The 24,166-nt window shown below is 48.8% G+C and overlaps 4 protein-coding genes across 4 annotated transcripts; 3 read left to right on the forward strand and 1 right to left on the reverse strand.

Moving 5' to 3' along the window:
* Positions 1-1,691: 1,691 nt before the first annotated feature.
* EI90DRAFT_3145569 (ammonium transporter AmtB-like domain-containing protein) lies at positions 1,692-5,096 on the forward strand (the record flags this gene model as incomplete). The annotated part of the gene is made up of 7 exons (XM_039065310.1): positions 1,692-1,725; positions 1,892-2,009; positions 2,086-2,243; positions 3,313-3,415; positions 3,507-3,724; positions 4,136-4,299; positions 4,383-5,096. The coding sequence occupies 7 exons, from the start codon at positions 1,692-1,694 to the stop codon at positions 5,094-5,096; spliced, it is 1,509 nt and encodes a 502-aa protein (XP_038916263.1).
* Positions 5,097-9,868: 4,772 nt separating this feature from the next.
* EI90DRAFT_2920002 (uncharacterized protein) lies at positions 9,869-11,079 on the reverse strand (the record flags this gene model as incomplete). The annotated part of the gene is made up of 2 exons (XM_039054721.1): positions 9,869-10,662; positions 10,728-11,079. 2 exons carry the CDS (start codon positions 11,077-11,079, stop codon positions 9,869-9,871), a joined length of 1,146 nt encoding a protein of 381 aa, XP_038916264.1.
* Positions 11,080-11,854: 775 nt separating this feature from the next.
* EI90DRAFT_956302 (ammonium transporter) lies at positions 11,855-14,908 on the forward strand. The gene is made up of 7 exons (XM_039068282.1): positions 11,855-12,014; positions 12,102-12,222; positions 12,303-12,457; positions 13,282-13,384; positions 13,486-13,703; positions 13,899-14,062; positions 14,138-14,908. The coding sequence occupies exons 1-7, from the start codon at positions 11,996-11,998 to the stop codon at positions 14,753-14,755; spliced, it is 1,398 nt and encodes a 465-aa protein (XP_038916265.1). The 5' UTR covers positions 11,855-11,995; the 3' UTR covers positions 14,756-14,908.
* Positions 14,909-19,575: 4,667 nt separating this feature from the next.
* Positions 19,576-23,572, forward strand: EI90DRAFT_3016232 (uncharacterized protein; the record flags this gene model as incomplete). Its single annotated transcript, XM_039056964.1, is given in 18 exon segments — positions 19,576-19,741; positions 19,809-19,863; positions 19,925-20,373; positions 20,424-20,531; positions 20,585-20,723; positions 20,743-20,847; positions 20,906-21,010; positions 21,133-21,256; positions 21,391-21,482; positions 21,550-21,797; positions 21,849-22,112; positions 22,140-22,342; positions 22,397-22,676; positions 22,713-22,793; positions 22,862-22,910; positions 22,931-23,012; positions 23,068-23,230; positions 23,289-23,572. The coding sequence occupies 18 exon segments, from the start codon at positions 19,576-19,578 to the stop codon at positions 23,570-23,572; spliced, it is 2,997 nt and encodes a 998-aa protein (XP_038916266.1).
* Between the last annotated feature and the right edge of the window lie 594 nt (positions 23,573-24,166).

Consider the following 24,166-nt stretch of genomic DNA (forward strand, 5'->3'; position numbering starts at 1 on the left):
TGTACTGGAAAGCCCGAGAAAGAAGTCAAAGTAGAGAATGAAATTGGGTTGAATCAGCCAAAAAAAAAAAGCAGGTTTATTTGCGACGGCGCGTCAAGTTTTGCCATGAACTGAAGCTTTTCGTGTACTAGTAGGTGGTCAATCAGCATTGCGGCACCACCTCAATCACTTGGCAAGTTCCAAGTTCCCCGTGGACCCAGCCATTTCCCTCGTGGCCCATGGCCAAGTTGACCACCCCCCCCCCTACTTTTCGCCTGCATGGTGTTTGGTCGTCAGTCGTGCGTTAACTAGTGAATGCCATAGACAGGCGAGAGAACCAAGCGTAAAAAAATTTAAAACACCACTTTGGTTGAAAACCAAACAGGTTTGGTCGTGCGACCTCCAAAAAAGTGTTTCCTTTCCGGGATTGAATTTAGTCCGAGAAAATCACACGCTATTCTGCATGTAATGATTGACGCGGAAGCTTTCCTTTTTTCAACAGCCACTTTTGAATTGAGCCTATATATATTGAATTACATATATACATATATGTGCACAGCATGTTACATTCACCAGTAGTGATTCCGGGTTCCTCCTTTGCTACGCTCCCCTCCGACAATATTAGACTTTGATAGACTCAGAGATAGAAGCTGATGGTCACCTTCAGGTTATTCCGTCAACGATTGAGATTGAGAAGGGGGTTGGGACATCAAATGGAGGGAGTAGTACCAATTACATGGTGACAACTGTGTTGAAGGTGGCGCGGCGGCCATGGTCCTATTCCACTGAATATCCTCCCTCGATTTGGGAATTGGGATTGTATTGAGTAGTGTGTGTGTGTGTGTGTATTAATTTTTTTTTTCACATCTATATGAATGTGACGTTTACCTATTTAATGATTTTCCTGAATGAATCTTACATAATATATAACAACATATATACATACCAAAAGAGAAAGAATCGTCCGTGATAAGGGGATAGATATTGCACATGGTTGGGCTTGCAATTCGGGATGAGCTGCGAAACATATTTTCCCGTTCGTTAGCAAGCGATGATAAAGGAGTTCAAGGTTTTTAGGAGAATAGATGATGGGGAGAGATATTTGGGTTGAAGTCTGTGTGTATATGGGCAGTTTTGCTCTCTCATATATGCGGGGAGGTGCATGCAAAGGGAAGGAAGAAGAGCCGCCCCTGCAAGGTTACAAAAGGAAGTGCAAGCCAAGACCATCTCAGGTTGCAGAAGGTGTTAGCTGGCTGTGTGGGTTGAACCATTGCTTCTTTTTTCCATCGTGGCAGCCTTGCAGGATTTTCATTCTTGCTGTGTATCATCGCTAAACGAGGTGGTCTTTCCTCTTCTCCCCTATCACATAAAACCTTTTTTCCTACTTAACAAGAGTATCCCTATCAGTACGCTAATCATTTTATATTCGTTCCTGAGAGATAAGAAAATAGTTTGAGGAAAACCTTGAGCTGAATTTCTTTTCATTATTTAATTCATTTTCCCGTCCAGAATGCTATAATACTGCAGCCGGTAACAAGTGCCGGCTCCCTAGATTCCATTTCCCCTTCCCCTTTCTCAACACACCCAACACCCAACACTCAACACCCTTTCTTTTTCGTCGTTTTTCATCCCAATCTTCACCCCCCCCTCCTCTTCATCACCGTGTTGGTCCTTGTGGACGAAAGGTTGAACAACTTGCGGGAGAGTACGAGATGATTCCTCTCAACGTCACTTTCGACGCAGAGTGTGAGTAGCTTTTATCTCACACAAGATCGTCCCACCACAACAACGCGTCGCGTCGGTGTAATCGCGCGTTGCGACCCCCCTGCAATGAATGTGGTTGGGAGTTGTGATGTGGTGTCGACGAAGTGTTTTCGTTCATGTGACTGACGGAGATATTGCTCTAAACCAGCCTCGACCAACCACATACTTGACCCTGCAACGGGAAAAGTCAACGTTTTCAACAATGGTGATATTGCATGGGTTCTGTCCTCCACTGCTCTCGTCTGGTTGATGGTACCTGGTGTTGGGTAAGGTCTTTTCCAGCTTCTCGCGTGGGAAAAGACTCCCCCACACTCAACTCACTCAAAAACTCCTCCTCCAAAGATTCTTCTACTCGGGTCTCCTTCGTCGGAAGAATGCGCTCACGATGATTTGGCTTTCGGTTGTTTCGATTGCGGTCGTTTCCTTCCAATGGTTCTTCTGGGGTTACTCCCTCACTTTCTCGGAGGTTGTCAAGGGCGGCGGGTTCATTGGAAATTTGGGTGGGTCTTTTTTTTGTTTTGTTTTTCTCCCTTCTTTACTTGCCTTCGATCCGGTTCTGGCTGTACAACATTCCCCATCACGGCCTATAAATCATGCGCAACTTTTTGTGTTTGGCGTGAAAAAAAAAAACATCATTACTGATCGTTTGTCTCTCCCTCTCTTATCCTCCTCGCTTCAACTTGCCTCCTCCGCTTTGCCCCGAACTCCCGCAATCCACTCGGCAATTACTTCATCGACCCAACCCGGTTTTCATTGAACTCCTATCCTTATCGTAAATCCCGGTCCAATATTTCACAACGGTGGCTCCCCTCGCGGCACAACGAATTTCAAATTCGCTGGTCATTGATTGATTCGCCTCCGAACAACAACAACAACAACGTACATATGCAACACCAACTTGGCGATGGCGGTGTTTTTCATCATTGCCAACGATAACGTATCTTCCTTATCGGGATCATTTCAATCTCGTTGCCTCCTCAACCTAATCTCGCTGAAAAACAAAAACAAATCCTCGGATAATTACTATACGCGCGCCGTTCGAACAACGTACCTCGGATGTGACTTGACTGTGGACTCGACTTTCACTTTCCACACTTTCTTTTTTCTTCGCCGACTCGTGGTGCTGATCCTCTTGGCATGCCTTAACTCTTGTTTTCTCTCCCTCGGGCCTCGTGGCATTGCTCGGCGGTGACAAATGATTAAAAAAAACGGGTTGTACACGTTGGTTTTTTTTTTTTTTTTGAAATTGGCTTGTGTGTGTGTGGTTGTTTTTCATGGGCAATCTTGCCTAATTGCTATTCGGTGCCGCCCTTAATCTTGAATTCTTCGATCGGTAATACTCTTCCGCGCGCGCGCGACGCTGGGGACTCCTTCGCTCGCTGTTTACTCGTTCCCCCCTGGTCGGCTGATCCCGGTCCACAACCCGTTAATTTCACACGGATCTTGTTGCTCGCCTGTTGATCTTTCCCATGCTCGAATCCCTGGCGTATTTGCACTTGCCCTCCACCCAACACACGCTGACGCCTTCGTTATGAATCCGCATTCGGGTTCGTGGGTAATGATCATTAGATCACTTTGGAATGCAGAATGTTTGGGGACAACCTAGCACTGGAGGTACCAGAGTTCCGGCGATCGTGTATTGCGTTTATCAGCTCATGTTCGCGGCTATCACGTACGTTGGAAGTCAATTCATTCCCCCCTTTCGCGTCGTCCTGATTGTAATGCGGTTGACTACATGACGTCAAAAATGTTGTTTTACACAGCCCAATGCTCGCGGTGGGAGCCATTGCAGAGCGAGGTCGTTTAGGACCTATCATCTTTTTCATCTTTTGGTGGACGACGTTGGTGTATGATCCTATTGCGTGTTGGACTTGGAATGCTGGTGGGTGGGTGTTTAAGAGAGGTGGATTGGACTTTGCTGGTGGAACCCCTGTGCATATCAGCAGTGGGACGGCTGCGCTGGCTATTTCGATTTACCTTGGTGAGTTTGTTAGCTTCCGATCGCGGGTTGAGTGCTCATGTTACTTTTGATTTGTGTTGGATCCCTTTTTTTGGTCCGTTTGATTGGATCTTCACTGCTTTTTTTTTTTACCCTCTTCTCTGGCCTTTGCATCGCTTCTGGGGTTGGTGTGATATCATCGTTACCCCGCATTCATTACGGTGTTCCTGGATCAATGATCGCCGAATTCCGCCGGTTGTTGGCTGCGCAAACGCTCCAATTTTTTTGAATTGCTGCCCCTTGTTCTTGTGCATGCACATGTGTGGAACCCAACCCCCCTTCCTTGTACTGCCTCTCTTGCTTTTTTTCTCCTCCATTTGGCATCGGTACCCGGTCAACTTGCATCGCCTCTTCTCTGTTCCTACATTCCCTGTTCGACTTGACGTACAACAGGCAAACGCGACGGATACGGAACACCTCGGTTGGCTTACAAAGCTCATAACACGACGTATGTCGTCATTGGTACCTGCTTCCTATGGTTTGGATGGTTCGGCTTCAATGGAGGCAGTGCTCTCGCTGGTACGATGCGTGCCGCTATGGCTTGCTTCGTAACGAATGTGAGCCCATCCCTATCTTATGACATCAGCACGTAGGTTACTGACGGTAGGGAATCGGGTGTTTTTCTTTTCCTGTGGTGTAGTTGGCTGCCTCTGTCGGTGGATTAACCTGGATGTTTTGGGATTGGCGCCTTGAGAAGAAGTGGTCTGCTGTTGGATTCTGCTCTGGTGCTATTGCGGGTCTCGTGGCCATCACCCCTGGGTCCGGTTTCGTTGGCCCCCCAGCTGCGGTTCTCTACGGATTCATGGCTGGTACAATCTGCAATTTTGCTACCCAGCTCAAGTTTCTCGTTGAAGTCGATGACACGTTGGATATCTTCGCGGGTCATACGGTCGGAGGTTTCGTTGGAAACATCTTGACTGGGTTGTTCGCTCAGGCGAGCGTCGCTGCTAGCGATGGAACTGTCATTCCAGGCGGATGGATCGATCATCATTACGTCCAACTTTGGCATCAATTGGCGGATTCCCTATCCGGTTTCGGATGGTCGTTTGTCGTCACCACGTTGCTTTTATGGATCATGCACTACATTCCTGGATTGCGGCTTCGCGCTTCCAAGGAGGCTGAACGAATCGGTATCGATGATGCCGAGATGGGAGAATTTGCGTATGATTACGTTGCGTTGGATGCGGAGCTAGGGTTGGAACAACATCCTCATGGTGTTCATGAGATTCCGAACGAGCTTGATGGGCACAGGCCGTCAGAGAGGAGAGGTGGACATGCGGGTCCTGAGGATGTTCACCATCACCACCAGATAGTTGAGAAGCCCAGTAGCTCTGACCACTCTACCCCACCTTAAAGTCGAGATGAGGGGGGAAGGAAGGAAGATGTGCTTCAATAGATCTGAGGTTGGGGCTCGAGGTCGAGTCTAGTTTTGGACTTGGCTATGATGCGCGTTTCGTAGCGCTCGCTTTTTTTTGCTGCGTTGCTGAGATCCTCCTTTTATCTCCGTTTTCCCATTTTTCCCCACTTGCCGCCACTGACAGCTTTCTTACTTGCTCAGCTGTTTCAGGTGCTCTTCGTTCCTTGATCTCTTCCCCGTTTAGACTTGTCGCATATACGTGTGCCCTTTACCTCCCCTCCCAATGTTTTTTACTACATATTAAATCAATGCCATCCCCGATTTTCGGTTTTCTTTTTCTTTTTTCGTGTGCCTTCCTTCGTCCTCTTTTTCTTTTCTTTCTTTCTTTCTTCTGTTCTTCTTTTCTTTCTTTTCCTCTCCCTTGTGGTTCATTCGAATGCACATTCATGATTCGTTCCCCCCCCTGCGGTTGGATTTTGGGGTTTTGAACTTTTTATTTTTGTGCGCAAAAAACAAAATTCTAGCCAACTTGGACGGAAGTCGTACCAACGCGCGAATCTTCAGGACTTGATTTATCTTTTTTTATCTTTTTTGTTACTGCTGCCATGCATGGGTGGGGGTTGCGCTTGTGTAAGTTGCCCCACCTAGCTAGTATACCTCGTTCCTTGTTGGTTGTTAATTGCGCTCGCTCGCTGAAGTTACCGTTGCATGTTGTGCTTGACCATCCCTCTCCGGCTGCCACCTCCATTCCTTTTCTTCGTCCCTAGGCTAGCTTGCATGGGTTTGGGCGGTGTTGCGTTAATATTGTTTTGTTTAGATTGAAGACTCCCACACACTCGTTTAGATATATCCATTTGTTATCTTGGTTTCTTTTCTTTTTCTTTTTTTTCCTTTTCTTGGCTAGGCGCAACTTCTTCACTCTGTTATTACACCTAAGAAGACGCAGGGAGGAAAATAAGTTGAGCGTTTTTTGCAATGAGACGCCATTTCCGCAGGAGCCCGTGTCATGAATGGCCAGGAAGTGTATTTGTATATATATTATATTTTTTGTAAGACAACTAGTAGAAACGCGGTGAATGTGCGAGTTCTAGCTGTACAGGTCATTGAATTAACCCTTCCTGTCTTGGTGGTTAGCTTCAGTGATAGGCCAGTGATCATGTCTGCTGATGTTGCATAGACTGGGGGGGGGGTATTTGCAGTGGTCTCGGAAGTTCAGCAGGAAGACCTAGACTTTTTACTTGCGGGGGCGATGTCATGATAGGAGGTATTTCACTGATTCATGGGGCTAGGCTAGTACCTTCGCCTCGTGCCGCACGCATACAATCGATGCACAGCCGGGGTTTATAAATACTGCACGCCGCATGATCATGCGGCGCTGAATAGTAAGTCGATTAGCCGATTTAGCCATGGGAAAGCTGCTACTTTGCAACTGTCAAAATGCAACTTGCGCATCGTGAGAACAAGATTCTGGATTCAAAGCCACCAAGAGAATTCTGATTCAACGATCATATGTATTCTGCGGATTCTTCGAGTAATATATAGCGCATGCGTCAACTGGGGAAGGGTTCAGATATCCCAACACTCTCTGCTTGAATCCCGTAAGAGTTCTTTGCACTGAGAGCTCAAGAGGTTAAGAGGCAGAGATGTGGGAGCAGGCCATGATTGAAGAGTGATTGATCCAAGACAGGAGTATTAATTAGGTTAAGATCTGTGTGCAGTTCCATGATCGATCATTAGAAATCTGGTCGCTACGGAACAGACGGAACAGCTTCCCCCATTTCGACGAGAAAACTTGAGCCGTGCATCATTACGAGAGGCAAAATGAGACATCCCGGAAGAAGGGACCCAAACCCGCACCCGCCTGATCAAATGGACAACCACTATAGATACCCTAATGAGAGTCGGGGGTACGAACGCTGCAAGTGCGTGGCCAGCTATCCAGCCAAGATTTATTCCGAGGACCAGCGGATGGGCATGCGGCCGACGGAGGAGTGGTCAGCGGGAGCACTGGACACAAAGGAGGATCGGTAGTGATAAAAATGCCTCAAAGGATCGAGTGAGGATATGTGCCCCCCCTCAAGACACGGGCATAGCCAAAGCAGCGGTCGACAACCTAAGCGTCAAACCTCGTTGTTACACCTGACATGAGCGCGTTTGGGCATGATCCGTGGCACTGGGAGAGGGATGCGACGGAAGAAAGAGAAAGAGAGGAAGGAGTTCAATTGATCCGAAGGACGAGAAGTGAGTGGGATAGTGCTCATAGCACCCTTTGTAGTGATCCGGTACATCGCCTCTATTATTTAATTAATGCGACCCCGGCATTTAGCATCTTATGGCTGTAGACACAAAGAGGTTGGCAAGAAGGGGTGCGATATTGGAAAGCCAGGTGGCGAAGAAAGATGGGACAGGCTGGGTGGCGCGCCTGCCTACCTGGAGTACGGGGCACTCTGATGAGCCGACGGGCCATTTCCGTCAGATGGGGTAAGTGGAACGGTCTCGAAAACAGCAGTTGATACCGACAACGTGTAACGTGGTCGGTGATACGGCGAGCACTAAGACCAGTACTGTGAACAAGGGGGTTGCACTTCCACCCTTGCCTGAGTTGACTATAGAGTCAATGTCAGGTAAGGACTGTAGGGTCATTTTACAAAGCAGGACCAGCATAGGGCCAGTGCTTAAGCAATAACCACAATTGAAAAGGGGATTTTGTGCATCCCCAGTAAAATAATTGGAGCGACAGGCCAAATTTGAGAGGCTGAGAGTGAGCCAGCGAGGAGAAATTGGAAGGTTCGCCTTGAGCTGTGAACTTCCTATGCTCATATTCTCGACTTATGTACTGACAGTTTTTCTGTATGGCCCGAAGTACCTACGGCAATTAACTATGGACGCTCGACTTATACACCCGGGATGCCTGTGCAAACGACTCTGAATCCGCTTTGCATTTGCAGCAATACAACGAGCATGTGGATGCGCCCAAGAGACTGTCCGCTGCTCGTGGCATCCACGAGAGCACCATTAGATTGAGCGCGTGCAAAAAATCAATCAGAACCAACTTTCCGTAGTACGGTGTTCGGGACTGAACGTTGTTTACGTTGGCATGAGCTCCTTTGATAGTAGGCCAACGTAGCGTGTCAGCTACATGTCCAGCCTCATCGTATCCGGTGGGCAGGGGTGGCAGAGCTGCGATCGTTAGAACACAGTTACAATCTGACAAGGGTAGGGGTCTTCGACATAAATACATGAAAATAAGGTGCAATGTAACTATGTGGGCACCTTGGTCTAGATGCATGTTCCTTACACTGTCTGCGGGATCCCTTTCGTTTCATTATGGTTCCGCTGTGCCTCAGCCCCTCTGGTAGGCAGGACTCTGGCAGCCTCTATGACTTCGTAACATTAGCTACCCCACCAGTTTATGAATCGGTCACCACTCTCATGTCACACTGTGGAACACCTAGTGACCGAATGAGCCTGTCCCCGAGTACTTAGCCCCTATGATATTGGAGAGATGTGGCCTGCGGCATCCGAAGTACCTAGTACTTCCATTCAGTAGTTGACAAGTTCTGGTAATATGTGCGTTCCTGCCATCTCTTGCTGATGAGTTCGTTCTTCTTTCACCATTCCTAGTATTTATCGCCTGCATAGTGACACCCTATGATCGTACCATTTCGCCGTCCCACTCCTCCAACTCTGAAAGCGGGGGACAAAAGCACAGAATTTTGAACAAAAATCAATGCTCGTTAACAACAACTTGACTTTAGCGACGTACGGTGGGGGTACTCTCCATTCCTCACCTGTGAGGATCAATCGTATCTCTTATCGATTCTCCGAAGCTTCTGCCATCTTATCACGCCATAACACCGCAATAACCTGACGCTTGGAAGTGCTCGAAATTGGTGGGACGGATTTAAATAAGGTCGTTAAACGGCCGGAACGTTTATTCACTATGCAATGTGCCGTCTGGGTTGTCCATGAATCTTTGTCGCGTTTTCAAAACTTCCTCGTTGTGCGTCTTGCCGGTTCCGAGCCCCATGTTCTCGTCGGGTTCATTTCCTCTACCTCGACCTTATGCCCACTGAGTCCCCCCGTTTATCAGGTGATCGTGACCTCGAAATCATCCTTAGGCTTAGGTACTGAATTCGCTTTGGGTAAGCAAAAATGCTCTGGGATAACCTAACGTTATTGCACCTCCCAGCAATCATACGTTACGCCTATCGTCTGCCTGCCGCTACATGCGTACTCCGCCGCCCAATTGGTTCCTTTCGATCCCTGTTGAGCCCCCCGTTCAAATCACGATCCGGACTGGTTGCGAGCAGAGGAATTGTCACGGTCGATTCCTTGTTCATCCCACGGCTCGAGCTTACTGTTCAACACTGTGCTGTGATCATAAAAGACTGCATTGTAACAGAAATATTTTGCCCTTTCAGTCTGTGTTGCTAAGTAGGATGTGCTATCGAGTTTCAACCTATGCTATGTTGGCTGTACTGCGGATCTGATGCGCTGCCAGGAGGTTGTACCGGCCAAATTGATTCGATTCCGATGTTACCCAAGTCCCCATCCCAATCGCCATTGTCAGTCACACCAAACACATCATCCACATGGCATGAGGAGGTGAAGAATGTGGTGGAGATTAGTGTGGGAAAGAGATAGTGACGAGTGCTGGGAGGCAAAGAACAAGTGGAATGCGAGAGGCGTATATGTCTTCATCAACGTTGGGCTGCCCTGTAAGAAAACATGAAAATTAAATCGGGAGCGTAGTGCAGCGCATACATTTATCCAAAATGCGGTAGAAATGATGACCAGGATGGAGTTCGGTATAAATCAGGCGGAGGTGAACGCAAAGGGGCGAAGGTGAGGACAAGTAAGATAACCCGGGCAGCGGCGTAACTGAACGATCCAGTGAATACTATTACAAGTCCGACAGCATTGCTAGCGATCCATATTCCCAACACTATGAAGACAGGGGCCACTGTGATAATTATTGCCGAAATCCGCCATAGAAGCCTCTCCGTGCTTGTCGGAAAGGGAAATGACCAAGCAGAGCAATGAATTCCCCCAAAGACGATCCCAGTGGTTAGAAATATCCAAATAAGTTCCTTGTCCTTGACCTCTTTCACAGCGGACGCCAGCATTGCGTCAGTAACTCTTTTAGGTTTTAGTTGAGCGACTTTTGTCTCGGGCACGGGCCTCGGGGAAGTGGTAGGGGACTCGTTCGTCACTTGGATCGGGAATCGAATATTCAGGGGTTTATACCACCACAACATGTAAACGATAACAAATAGTGCTGCGTACGCCAGCGTCATTGTCTCGAGTTGCGACCTGTGCAAATGGCCCACCCATCGTCCAACGTATTGAGTGATAAACCATAGCAGTTGAAGGACAATGAAAAGTTTGGTAAACGGGTCTCCTTTGTTTCTGTCGAGGATTTGCTCCTGTGTTATTGCAACCTTCCCTGACTTCCCAATTATGCCAGGGTATAGTTGCAAGTCCATCGGTTTCACCGCTTTTTGCGATGGGTCAAGAAAGCCACCCATGGCGACAAAGTATGAATGCGTAAAGGTCCATCCTTGTGAAGGAACACAAGTCAGCTGAACCTTGTCCCTTCCTACCTTGTTCAAATTCAGCGCGTACCTTGAACCGTCTCGCATTTTTTCGATATTCTCCAAGAATTCAAGAAATCTTCCCATGCAATCATCAGAATGTATTCTGGCAAAACTAGCGAAATCATCGTCAAGCCGATGCGAGTTGATTTGAACATCCAGGTTTTACGGCTGCCTCCTGGTATGTCCGGATGTACTGCTGTCCAGATGCAGGCGAGTATGGTTGAGAGACAGGCGTAGATGATGCTCCACATGGTTCGGCAATCCCGGAGATCACTACAAGTATGAGATATATTTGGTGGTAAACTAGCCGCATTGTGAGGGGAGATGGGCGCCGAATAAACAGTGTGGGCAAGAAGAAAGGTGATGAGAGCGGTCGCCATTGGAGTGCGGTTACAGGCACAACCAAACATAGACCGATTACAGGCTTTATACTGTGGACTGGCACAGTACGTCCTTACGTACAATGCTTTTTCCACCGTCCGGCTTCCTCAGAGCAAGCCGATCAGGGTCCCGAATTACATTTAGCCCATTTACAGTTCTTCGATCTGTACTAGAAGCAGAATTCTCAGATGTAAGAGGCATATAGCTAATGAACTGAGGTCGGACGAAATTTTTGCTGCCGCAACATGAGTGTGGGACGCAGGATAGTGAATTCAATAGGGCAGTGCCAGAAGACGAACTTGAGTGCGGCATTGTCATGAGCTCCGCAATCAGAAACAAGAGCGAGTACATGGGTCCTCAGCGCATTGATGCCCAGGGAATTCGAAGTCGGGAGAGTGCATACAAGTATCTCATACACGGGTATGCCGTAGCAAATTTGCTTGATAAGTGGTGACACGGGGCTAGCAACCCCATACTAATGAGTTGCACTCAGTAAAGTGTCTGCAATCAGACACTACATCACGACAGTTCTTTCGGTCTCCTCCACCCGCAATACCCCCATCTTGGATACATCACACGCACCAGGAAATTTCCTTATTTGCAAACCAGCTACTTCGGATGCATCGGAATGAGTAGGACTATACAGTGCCCAAACTGCCTAAACAATATTCTCCATGAAGGGCGACCTCTATATAGTGCTATCACTCAACCCAGCGCCTGCCCGGATCCAGGCACCTTTCCTGTTAGGGACTTTCCGATCTAGGGGTTTTGAGACCCTGTGCGCCGGGAGTTGTTCCTGAGCGATAAGGAGACAGGCTTATGATTGCGTTCTTCGTCTTTGCATACGTTCTCATTCTATACCGTCTACTTCCCCGAATATAAGACTTTGTGCAGTTTGGAGTCGGACACTGCGATATGCCCACTTTCAGGAGTCGTGAGTCTTTCATCCATGCAACTAATCACCTGCTTTCCTCTCACCTTTTTGGCTTTCAACGATCCCAATATTATCATGACAAATCAGCTGATGACAGCTTCGCACGGCACCCGGAAGCTCTTCAACGAAGCGACCCTTTTAACGGCAGCGATATAGCTTGGGTTTTAGCGTCTACCGCTCTCGTATGGTTGATGACTCCTGGTATGGGGTATGTCTTAGCCAATCGCTCGCCTTTGTCGTCTTGCTGGTTTTTCCCGCATGCCAATCATGCTAAAAGAAATAAACAAGGTTCTTCTACTCTGGCCTGCTCCGACGCAAGAATGCCCTCTCAATGATTTGGCTTTCCTTCGTGTCCACTGCGATCGTTTCATTCCAGTGGTTCTTCTGGGGCTACTCCCTCGTTTTTTCGGAGCGTGTCGTCGGCAAGTTTATTGGGAATCTAGGTGGGTTTTCTGGCTTGATTTGTTCCCTTTACTGTAATGGGAAGATTCGTATGTGATCGGTTCTCATGGACAGTCGCATCACCACACTCTTCCTGAGTCACGATTCCCAACATATTTCTCTTGAACCTTGCATTGTTACTCATCATACCGCTTTCTTCAACCTCTACTCGCAACTCGTCTGGCACCAACTTGGGGAATCCCATAACGTTGGAACACGGATTTGAAATGTCCTGTCACTGTTCGACTCGAATCTCTCCCTTGTTTCCTGCTTCCCTTTGTCTCATCATGCCCTGCCACACAACTGGGATCTGATTTCTTATCCAAATCCCCTTGATGGCTCATCTTCCGCTCCCATACGGTTCGGACACCAAATGTATGTTCATTCTCTTTCTCACAATGCATCATATAACATCGAGAATGCTCAACTCCGGCACCCAGGGTTGCTCACACTTCGGCGGCCTCGCACCCCTGCTGCCTTCCCCTCCTTCCTTGCTGTGTTGTCCTGATGGAAAAACACCGTCGTCATCGAACTAATCAAATTGTGTATGATGCCTACACCGGTATCTCCCTGCGTACCGTTTTCCGGAATCGCTTGTCTGCTTACACGTCCTGGCCTATCGGTCACCATTTGTTTCCTTGTTGCTGATCGGCGCATACTCGATGCTCATTACATTCGCCATATTACTGGCGGGTTCTACTACTACTTCTCCTCCCCGCAACTTACCACTCTTCCCCATTCCACTTCGCCTCCAAACACGGATGGTACTCATGAAATCCCTTCCATTACGGGATCTCTGGCGCGCATCATGCGTACTGATTACCAGATCACTTTGGGTTGAAAGATCTTTGGGGTATACCTAGCGTCACAAGCACTCGAATCCCCGCAACGGTGCACTGTGTCTATCAGCTTATGTTTGCAATAATAACGTGCGTATACGATTTTCTTGCGTTCTGTCTGATTTTGCACTTAACTCATTTGCCTGTTCGCTGGCCATTTATTCTGTTATATTTGTTTGCTCCCCGGCTAGCTCAATGATTGCTGTGGGGGCTATCGCCGAACGAAGTCGTTTGGGTCCGATTATGTTCTTCCTTTTTTGCTGGACGACGCTCGTGTATGACTTTATTGCATGTTGGACTTGGAACCCTGATGGGTGGGTGTCAAAGAGCGGTGGATTGGACTTTGCAGGTGGAACGCCTGTACATATCAGCAGTGGAACAGCTGCATTGGCTATTTCGATGCATCTTGGTGAGTGCCTGATTGCTTTTGAAGCCTTCAGGAAGATGAATGGAGTGCCTGAATGTTTTCTGATTTCATGTGGTGTACTTTGCTTTGTCCGATGGAACAACTTGCTTCAATGCCAACTGACCGCTTCTTATCATATTACCTCCGACGATACTGGCTTACGCAATGTGATTCCACCGTCACGGCAACCCGCAACAGGCCCTCGCTTGAATTACAGGGAGCCTCCATTGGCTTACAGGCCTCATAACGCCACCTATGTTGCCCTTGGTACTGCATTCCTGTGGTTAGGATGGTTTGGATTTAACGGAGGTAGCACTTTGGCGGCGACTGAGCGCGCTGCCAACGCCTGTTTCGTTACGAACGTGAGTGTTCTTCCATTTATGCATCGTGCGACTCGGAAAATGTATCCTGAAATACTCCTCGTTCTCATCACACAGTTATCGGCCTCTGTTGGCGGTTTCACTTGGATGTTGATGGATTGTTTTCTTGGAAATGGCGGATGGTCCGCGGTTGGGTTCTGCTCGGGGGCGATTGCGGCCCTCGTCGCTATAACACCGGGCGCTGGCTATGTTGGTGCCCCAGCTGCAGTTCTCTATGGGTTCCTTTCTGGTGTAGTTTGCAACTTTGCCACCCAACTCAAGTACCGTCTTGAGATCGACGACGCGATGGATATCTTCGCGACCCATGCGATTGGAGGGGTCCTCGGGAATTTGTTGACGGGTCTGTTTGCCCAGGCGAGCATACCTGCTCGTGATGGAATTTTCATCCGAGGGGGATGGCTGGATCATCATTATATCCAACTTTTGCATCAATTCGTTGATTCCGTTTCAGGCCTCGCTTGGTCGTTCATCCTCACAAGGGTGATTCTTTGGATCATGGATCTCATTCCTGGATTGAGCCTTCGTACAACACAGGAGGCTGAGAGAATGGGGATGGATGGTGCTGAGATGCAAGAATATGCGTATGTGCTAGAATTGGAACCGCACGTAGGTGGGGGGAATGCAGGGGTCCCGAACAATATTGCCGGGCAGGAAAACGGAGAATCCTCCTCGTGATATACGGGTAGGATGACATGGGCAAAATGGGAGGCTTTTATTTGCACTGTGCACGCTCGAGTCAAGTTCACACGGTTAAGTGTGGATTGGGATATGTTGGGGATATCAACATGATTGGGATGGGGACTCGGGCTGACCATGGTAGATAAGAATTAATGGATATTTAACCTGTAGACTTCCTGGTGCTGGGGGAAACCCCTCGGACGCGTGACGTAAAACCTAAGTACAGATAAACTACAGCGCGTGTTGGAATCGTCCATGAGTCTCTCCTGAAGCAGGAAGGTTGAGATTTGAGACTGTCGCATTTTATAACACTTTCAGGCCCTCGAAATTCGCATACACTACCTCGCCACCTCTGCCGCCCACTGAAACTCTTCTTCCTATCTGTATCACCTCGGATATTGGCTCGAAGTGGTCTGGAAGGTTGTGGAGATATACCAGACCATTTCGCGACCGAGTGAAAAGGCAGTTCTGATCAAGGACAATGGGCAAGGTTGGGTCTGGTTGGTACGTCGCCGCGAATGCTCCGTCGGGACGGGCTGTTAATGACTCCGTCCATGTGCCAGTATTGAGGTAGATTGTGTAGGGACCTTCAGAATTCTCCGAGACTTTCCACCCGCGCACCCGAAGGATTGTACCGTCCTTGGAGTAGGATATATGGTATGGTGCCGGAAAACTGGCCTGCTGGGATTGAACCTTCTTGACAACTTCGGTCAGATTCACTCGCTTCGTACATTGTCCGGAGGCGATGTTCCAGACCAGGATAGATAAATCTCGCGAGGCAGAAACGAGCTTTTCTCCATCCGGGGAGAAGCATGCGCACGTAACAGAATCAGGATGTCCGCGCAACAGAGCTGACTCAGCATTGGGATTCCCGGAATCCGCTATCCGGATGATACGGCTCTCCTCCACACTCACCGTGCAGCGAGCATTTGATGCAATTTCAAACGGTTCGCCCCAGGACCAATGTTCCGCAGCTGTCACTGCGTCCCAAATGCGGATCGAACGATCACCCGAACCTGACGTCACCATGGTTCCGTTCGGGGAGAACGTTACGGCATACACCCTACTGGTGTGGCTAGCGAAGGTGAAAACGTGAGTCCACCCCTGTCCATCGGCACGCCATAAGGAGACGGATGAGTCCGCCGAAGCGGATGCGATCCATTTGCCATCCGTCGAACAAGATACGGAGTACACTGCGTCCGAGTGGTTTTCGAGTCGCAGCAGGTTGTCATGCTTACCAAAGATGTCCAGGACACGGACTACGTGATCCCTACATGCAAGTATCACCCTTTCGCCGTCGGGATGAAAGGCGAGGCAGAATATGGGACTGAACACGTCGATTCGACCAATTTGTTCCCCAGATGCGGCGTCCCAGACTCGAACGGACTCGTCATATGATGCGGATGCCAAGCGTCCTCCATCTGGCGAATACGCAACAGAAACCACAACATCGGTGTGGCCTAGTAGAGTGCGGATGTGCGAACCATCAACGGCATCCCAAATACGTATGGTTGTATCTCCTGATCCTGACGCAAGGCGAGTCCCGTAAGGGCTGAATGCAACGGAGTTAACGCGCTTGGAATGACCGGCAAGGCGTCCAAGTCTCCCTGAGCCGTCGACATTGCGAATGCAGATCAAGCCATTCTCGCACGCGCACGCCACTTGCGAACTGTCTGGGGAGAATGTCACATGGACACAGTCAAAGGGCAAGTCCAATTTCGAGGTTCTGGCTCCCGTGATTGCGTTCCACAACCAAATGCATTTATCCCTGAAGGCAGACGCCAGCAAGGTACCATGTGGAGAATACGCTAGTGAGCAAACGGCATATGGATGGTCTGGGAGTTTCAAGGAAATACGACCTAGAAAACCCTGCGTGTCGCCCATCCTTGTGATTACGACGGCTTTACATGAAGAAGTTGGGGATGCAGATTCGAGCGTTGGTAAGGCGGAAAATACGAGCAACGGATGTTCGCAAAGCACGCGTTTTGAGCGCAGGATAAAACGATAAACGTCAAAGATGAACAAGCGGAGCTTTTCTGGCACTTGATCGTGTCTTCGCTATAAGCAGAATGAGTCTGAATCAATGACACAAAAGGTATGGTACCCGCCATCCACTGCTCCAACCGATGCAAACCGAGGCAAGCGGCATCAATCTCATCCATGATCCCCATTGCTACTATCCAGTATGAGAACCACTCGCGGATAAAGTGTTCTAACGCTCCGATCACCCCCGAATCTGGATAATCCACCTGGAAAAGAAGTAAGAACCAGCTTTTAGAAGCAAATTCAACCTCCGCGGGTATTGACGCCCGGAGTTCAGCAATGTCTCTCTTCAACCTGCCTCTTGGTTCGCCGAGCAGAGCCTGCTGGAAAGAAGGGAATTCAAGATGCCCAATTGTCCACAGAGCCAGTTCAAGATCTGCGGGGCCCGAACAATCCTGTCCCTTCCATTGCAATCGAAGCAAACCACTATCGGTCCTCGGTTTGACGGTGTCTTTTTCAAACTGCATAAAGTATTAGGTGGGACAGAGCTTCATCACGCAGTACCTACCGCGCGAAAGAAGGTATCTCTGATCTCTACGTCCATTGTATCCACTTTGTTTCGATCCAAACGTTGGAATATCTTGAGATTTCCGCCTGCCGAACCTACCCATGAGGCCAACTTGGCGGTAAGATCGCTGCTTGTGACAGGCAACTTGAATAATCCGGCAAAGAATCAATGAAGGGTGATACCAACTTTGCGAACTGTCTGCGAAACTTTCTTGCTCCAGGAACGCTACTTAATCCATGGATATGCTCGTAGAGAACTGCTTTGCATTCACATAGCAGCTGGATCATGGATGAGTGGAATCCACTGCGCAGTTTCGCTTCTTCGACACCGCAGCAAAAGAGGAGTTCCTAAATTCACAGTGTCAGACAACGTTCATCCCGGGACAGTATATGAACATTTTGGGCCCCAATAATATGGGCCAATTTGGAAAATGCCTCTATGATGAGCCTGTCATGCGTCATCGCGACCAAGGACTCTACCTGGGCAACTAATATTGGAACCCATGTAGGAAGCACTTTATACACCCTGGCCTTTATTACCCTACGACGGCCGGTAGCCATGGTCGGACAGCTTAACTGCGCTTGGCCGCTAAAACTACCGCCCAAAAATTGAATGCAAATTTCTTGGACGATTGACGCAAAGAAACGGTTCTCCTACTGCGCTCAGTAAATAGCTAAATACAGTGTAAAACGCGTCCGCACCTCCGAGAGAGCGTTTGTTTTGAAGAATTCCTCACGAACGACGTCCAGAGATTTGAAAAGAGGCTTGAGAGGGACGGGTGAATTAAATTTGATGACAGCGTCTTCTTGGGCCCCTTGTTCAAGGACACCGTTGATGGACATACCCAAGCTCGCCTAAAAGGGAAGCCCAAAGGTTGGGAAGTCGGGGGGAATTCTGAAGCAGGGATCACTTACGAGATCCTGGTACAGAGAAGTCTTGAATATATTTCCACTTTTTTCGAGTTGACGGCGGTCCAAGCGAATCCATGGGTTAGGGTGATGGTTCTTCCTCACAACTTCAAGGAGTAGGTAGTGATGGGTCTCCCGGGTACAATATCTAACTAAGCGAGTGACGGTGGCCTCTTCTGCTGCCTCGCTGCGATATAATTCTGCACAGAAGAAGCCAAGGAGGTACTCCTTGGCCCCTCTGAAAGGTATCCCGCAGAGAATATCTTCCTGAATCGAGCGTCGCAGATAGGCTTGATCGATGGGTTCATTCGACTTCATGGGGGTCTTTGTTAATGAGAATGTTCGTTGAAGAGGACGATGGACACCCTCGTCCTCATCCTGCCCACTCAAGTCAACTTTGGAGTCCTATTCTCGACGATAAGGCAAGGGGGAAGTCTTCGCGAACGACAGTCGTCATACCCTGTTGGTGGTTTGAGATGGAAACATTTACAGAAGAGTTTCGTGGGACGGTTACGCTGGCGGTAATGTCCACAAGTAGCAATGACGAGTAATGTTGATGGTGGACGACACATGTTATATTATTCCAAAGGCCGACCTCGAGGAATGCACGAGGGATGTCCCTCCATGCCTCCAAAACTCTCAAATGTGCACAGGCGCTAGTCCACCGCACCGGAGCAGCCAGGCGGCCTGATAGAAGCTGCCCCAACCCTGAGTCGATTCTGGCGTTGCTGCACAACTGAAACCGAGTTCCGATCGACAGCTTTGAAATTTGGATACTCTAACTCAGTTTCGAAGATAATTCCCACACTCCCGACGCACTTGGTGAATTCACGGTGGGAAGTACCGCGCTATCGTTTGCTCCAGTTAACGCTTACGGAGGCTGGAATGCCATGTCCTATACCAGTTACGTTGTGGATCGTCCCCGAGGCATCATGTGTGGCTCCGGCTCTTGCGCGTAGGAAACCACTGGGTGTGGCAGCGTGCACAGAGACTCCAGGCTTCCTGCAGGCTGTAGTTTATGTCAAGCCCCTGGAAACGTGGGCGCAATGTTTCGTGTTTTTCAACATCAATTTGCATTGGCCCAACAGGGAGTGTCACACGCGTGCGCGCGCATCAGTGATTCTACTTTCACATATATAGTACTAAAGCGTGTTATCGCTCAATTTGAATACGGATGCCGCTGCCTATTAATAATAGTAAGCTCAATCAAATGTTGTTTCGCATCGAAGGCTTCTGACCCCGTCGCAGAACATCTCAGTTAATCAGAGCGCTAAAACAACGAACAGTCGGCACGAGTGTTCCCCTACCGAACATCCGGACCCTCAATTCTGGTTGAATTGCAGCCTCATAGCCGTGCCATGTCTGATTCAACACCCCGTATAGCTGACAGAAGATGCGAAGGTGGGGATAAGGCGGATCTGGATGCCCTGGTACGCCTCTTCAAGGAGTTTTCTCAGAGGCTGGATGACATCATGTCCGTCAAGTCGGACTCCATTCATGGTGAACCAGACCATATCCGTACATGTATGCAGCCTTATTTATGTGTCCCAATTTCACTGAATGCGATACGCCGTTTCTTCGTCCATTGCAGCCGACAGTACTGCGGAGCACGGTAACCAGAGGCTGCGCTTGGAGGATTTTGAGAGGTAATCTGCACTCTTTCTGACAAACGACGACAGCCTATCTTTATGAGGGATCATTTCGTAGTAAAATGCGGCAGCTAAGCGAAGTTGTGAAAGGGATCGCTGACGCCGTCAAGGATCTTAGATCGGCATTCCATCTAATCAACGTGGCACTCGGACTCTGCGCTCGTTTGACTCGAGTTTCCCGGCTTGTGCCTGTCATTGCCTTCCCGTCGGGGCTTAAGGGAGGGGAGGAGAGTAATTCGCAACTGCTAGCAACTAAACGACGCCAAACTGCGTCACAATTTCCCGGGGAGGACGGGTTGACTCCAGGAGTTCCCCCATTTCGAATGGAGGATCTTCCTGAAGAGTTTGAGAAGCTCGCACGCGGTGTTGACGTGTTCAATGCAGCTTTGAAGACCCTTCCTGGCTGTCATGAAGTCCCAGTCTACATCGCGCGGGGCGTTGACTCATCTTTAATGGATCTGACACAAGACCTGAGATATTGGTCTCGCAACCTGCACGACTTTGAAGGTGAGTATTTCTAGCCTCTTTCGGTGCATCTTGTCAATTCGGTGTTTCAGGGAGGATCCATACCGTTGTCGTGCGGCAACATGTTGGCGCCATAGCAGATGAAATGACACTTCATTTGACTACCGTGATAGACGCGCTTAGGAATTTTATCCGCTTGGGTTAGTAACCATGCTATGAGCTGCCATTTCTTCATTTATGAAATTCATTACAGGTTTACCTACCATCCTTCGGTCCGAACGACAGGAAACGTTTCGAAACCTATCGACGGTTGCAACCCTCTTCGCTAGCGTATCTGCATCGACTATCCAGTTCAGGCGAGTCACCTTTCCCCACCTTTGTGGCGCAACAAAGTCAATTTTTCCAATGTAGTTATGGAGCAACCAATACCAGAGTCGCGCAGGCAGTCAATCTATTTTGGCTCACCTCACTGGTTTTCTCCATTGCTAGTGCAATTAACAGTCAACTTAGTTATCAGTGCGTCGAGAACACCCATGCTGGTCTGAATTCTCAATTGACCAGGTTCCACCCTCAGGTGGTCTTCAACAGTATATGCTACTCCGATTTCGGCACTTCCATGGTGGGCCGCCATGTGGATCCTCAGAGCGCCATTAGCCTTCCTAGTTGTTTCGGTGATTTCGTGAGTGGCGCTCTCAGCTTGCCAGCAAACAGCTTGCTGTGCTGTTCATGCCGCTCATGCCGTTCCCTTACCAATGTTAGGTTTTCCATAGGCATCGTCTGTTTTTCTTTTTCAAATTATAGCCATGAGCCGTATATTCCCATCTGTGTCACTGCCGCTTCTGCGATCTCTGCAACGGCACTTCTTTTCATTAGCGTCTGGTTCAGCGCCGATTATTATGCCTTCAAGAATAGAAAGAAGACGGGGGTATGTTAAAGCATTCTGACATATGGTAACACTTCTGACGGAAATACCTTCTCGCCAACTTGAAGGAGGAACTTGAGTATTTATTCCATTCCTCATCGCTTTTTTACTTGCCTTGGGAATGGTCCCGTAATCAGCTTCACGCGGTGGTTAGGTTTTTCAACTATGCCACCCACCCTGTTCGGTTCTGGTTCCGGCGACATTGGAGGTGGTTCGCATTGGTATTCATGTATTTGGTTCATCCTGATTTTTTTTCTGGCACGGAAATGACTTTCCAACGGACTTCACCCCTATAGAACTTGCGTTCTCCCGCTGGCCTTAGTTTTACTATTCCTCTTCCTTCTTTATGACAAATTCGAAGTCGAGGTTGACCAGGCATGCAGGTGGACCCAGGAACTGTTCCGATCAATCCCAACTCACTTCAGGCAAACTGGACGTCAATTTCTGGTTTGGTGGCGAGGCCAGGCATCCGTTCTCCCGACCATGTCATCTGAAAGAGAGCCTGAACTTACAGAAGGAGGCAACGCGGGCCAGCCGCAAACAAGTGTGTTTCCATTCTGTGCGTCCCTTACTAACGATGACCCTTGGACCTCAGGGTTCGGCACAGCACGTGGTTTTGGTGTAAAAACCCATGCACCAAATAAATTCCAGGAAGGTCAAGAGGCAATACGGCGCAGTCGGGAGCTACCGCCTAAGATTCAGAGGTTCCGCGAAGTAATAGTTAAAGTGATCGAGAGGAATCGCCTTTCCAGGATAGAATCGATTGCTTCAGCTCTCAAGTCCCTGCAGCCAATACAGAGACTAAAGGAGCACGCAGCGACGATATATGACATCAAGTTTAGGTCTGACGGACGATACTGTGAGCCCTCTATTACACTTATACCAGTGTTTTTGTTGAATATCCATGCCGAGACAGTAGCAACCTGTTCTGGGGACCAGACAGCGGTCATATGGGATATAGAGGACTCTCTGGAAGTCCGTCGACTGCATTTGCAAAACACAAGCCATCAATCCTGTCTTGCCTGGCGGCCCAATCATCCCCACGTCACGATAACATTGGCAAAGGGATACGTGAATCGACCGTTTTTGGTATGTCCTTACTGAGTAGAAGTGTAACATCCTCTTCATTTCGTCGTTGCGTAGGGCAGTGTACGATATCATCGCATTCACCGACAAGATGCGTCAGTTCCGTGCATCGCTTGGGTGCCATCGGGTCTCTCCGGCCCACTTATTTATTCAGCGGGCACCTACATTTATCTGACGAGAGTAGACATGAACGGGGACTTCAGACACATCATCCAAGCATTTCCCCAGTTTCTGCGGGGTAATCAAGAACTGTGGAGCGTGAACCTTGGTTATACTCTCAATGACATGGCAATCACCCTGGACGGAAAGAGGCAGGTCTCGCTCTGTGCAGCATATGGTAATAATGCTGATTGTCATCCGTGAAGATTATTAGGTGTCGGCACCGTAAATTCTACTCCAGATAAGGACCAAATCAAACCTTCACCGAAATCTCCTGTTGAACGGCGAATCATGAGTAAGTCCATTAAGATGGGAGTATAGAGATGGTTTGACTAGATCACTGGATTAGTATTTGATATCCAGGAAAAATTGATCATTTAGCAAGTCACTCTCTCACCCTAATCGGTGCATGGTCGGTGACCTCTGCATCAGCGATATCCCGACCTTTGAAGACGTTCGAAGATTAAGTTTATCTGCTTCAGGCGAACTGTTGCTTGTCACATATGAAGGGAATGTACGCCATCACAGCGCCAACTCTAGGACAGGATTCCTATCTCGTCTCCATATAGATTCCTCCCAAGCTGTTTCGCGTTTATCCGACGTGGCTAGTCCACATCCATACATTTTCTGCTCCAGATACAAAGGAGAATGCAGTTTATGGTCAATTTGGTATTTCAGGACCAACATCCGGGGGACCGGTGGAGGACCAGATCATTGTTTGTGCTAACAAAAGTAAGTGGTCCAATTGATTCTTCAGATTCAACATATCCCTGAATCCCCCCGGCTGTAGGGGGTGACGTCTTCATATGGGATTGCGGAACATACCGCCTCCTTCATACATTTAACATGGCCATCCACCCGGACCACACCGTCACTGGAATAGCATTCACCAGTAGTAGGACTCACGAAGTCGAAGCCAGGTGGATTAAGAATGTCCGATCAGTCCAGTCACATTCCCGCAGGATGTTGAGGGTCGCAATCGCATCCAGCGATGGGGCAGTGAGTTTATGGAGTTCGATTTGGGATCCCGATGCTCCTGTCATGCAAACTCCCCAAGAATTGCCAGCCGGCTAGCGCACCAGCGGAATTCATATCCCTGAACAATCGTATAAACCGCTGGTCTCCTTATTTGGTTGTGGCTTATTCCCTCGCCAATTGTGAGCCCTACCTCGGCTGGGTCAGGAGTATTGCATGGGAGTTCCTAATAACGAATGTAATTGTAGAGACAATGTCTGAGCTGACGAATTCAGCGGAGAATCTCGATGATGAGCCGTGAGGCTATGCCGGGGCAAAGCGGGGAAAACAATGGCGAGCCCCTAAGAGGTGCCTATAGGAGGTGCCACCTCCGGGTGTATGGGTGGCGAACACAAATGTCGCAGTTTAACGTATATAGCCGGCGCAGAGCAGTACTCTCTCTCTCGCGCACACGTCACGTTTTATTGTGACATTACTGTCAACTTCCCTCTCCGATGAGGGGCAGAAGTGTCGAATGAGCAAAGGGACACAAAGATCCAGTGAGGCTCAAGTCTCGGTCGACGAGCTAGCATTGTGTTGGAATCCAAGTCATGATGCTGCTCCGGCAACATGTCCCGCATGCGGTGCTGATGCGCATGCGCAGCATCCCACACCTATTCCGACACCGCCTCCCTGACATGTCTGTGCGCGCTT

Source organism: Cantharellus anzutake (assembly GCF_015039405.1).
Source record: "Cantharellus anzutake strain C23 chromosome Unknown EI90scaffold_22, whole genome shotgun sequence".
Taxonomy (NCBI): Eukaryota; Fungi; Basidiomycota; class Agaricomycetes; order Cantharellales; family Hydnaceae; genus Cantharellus; species Cantharellus anzutake.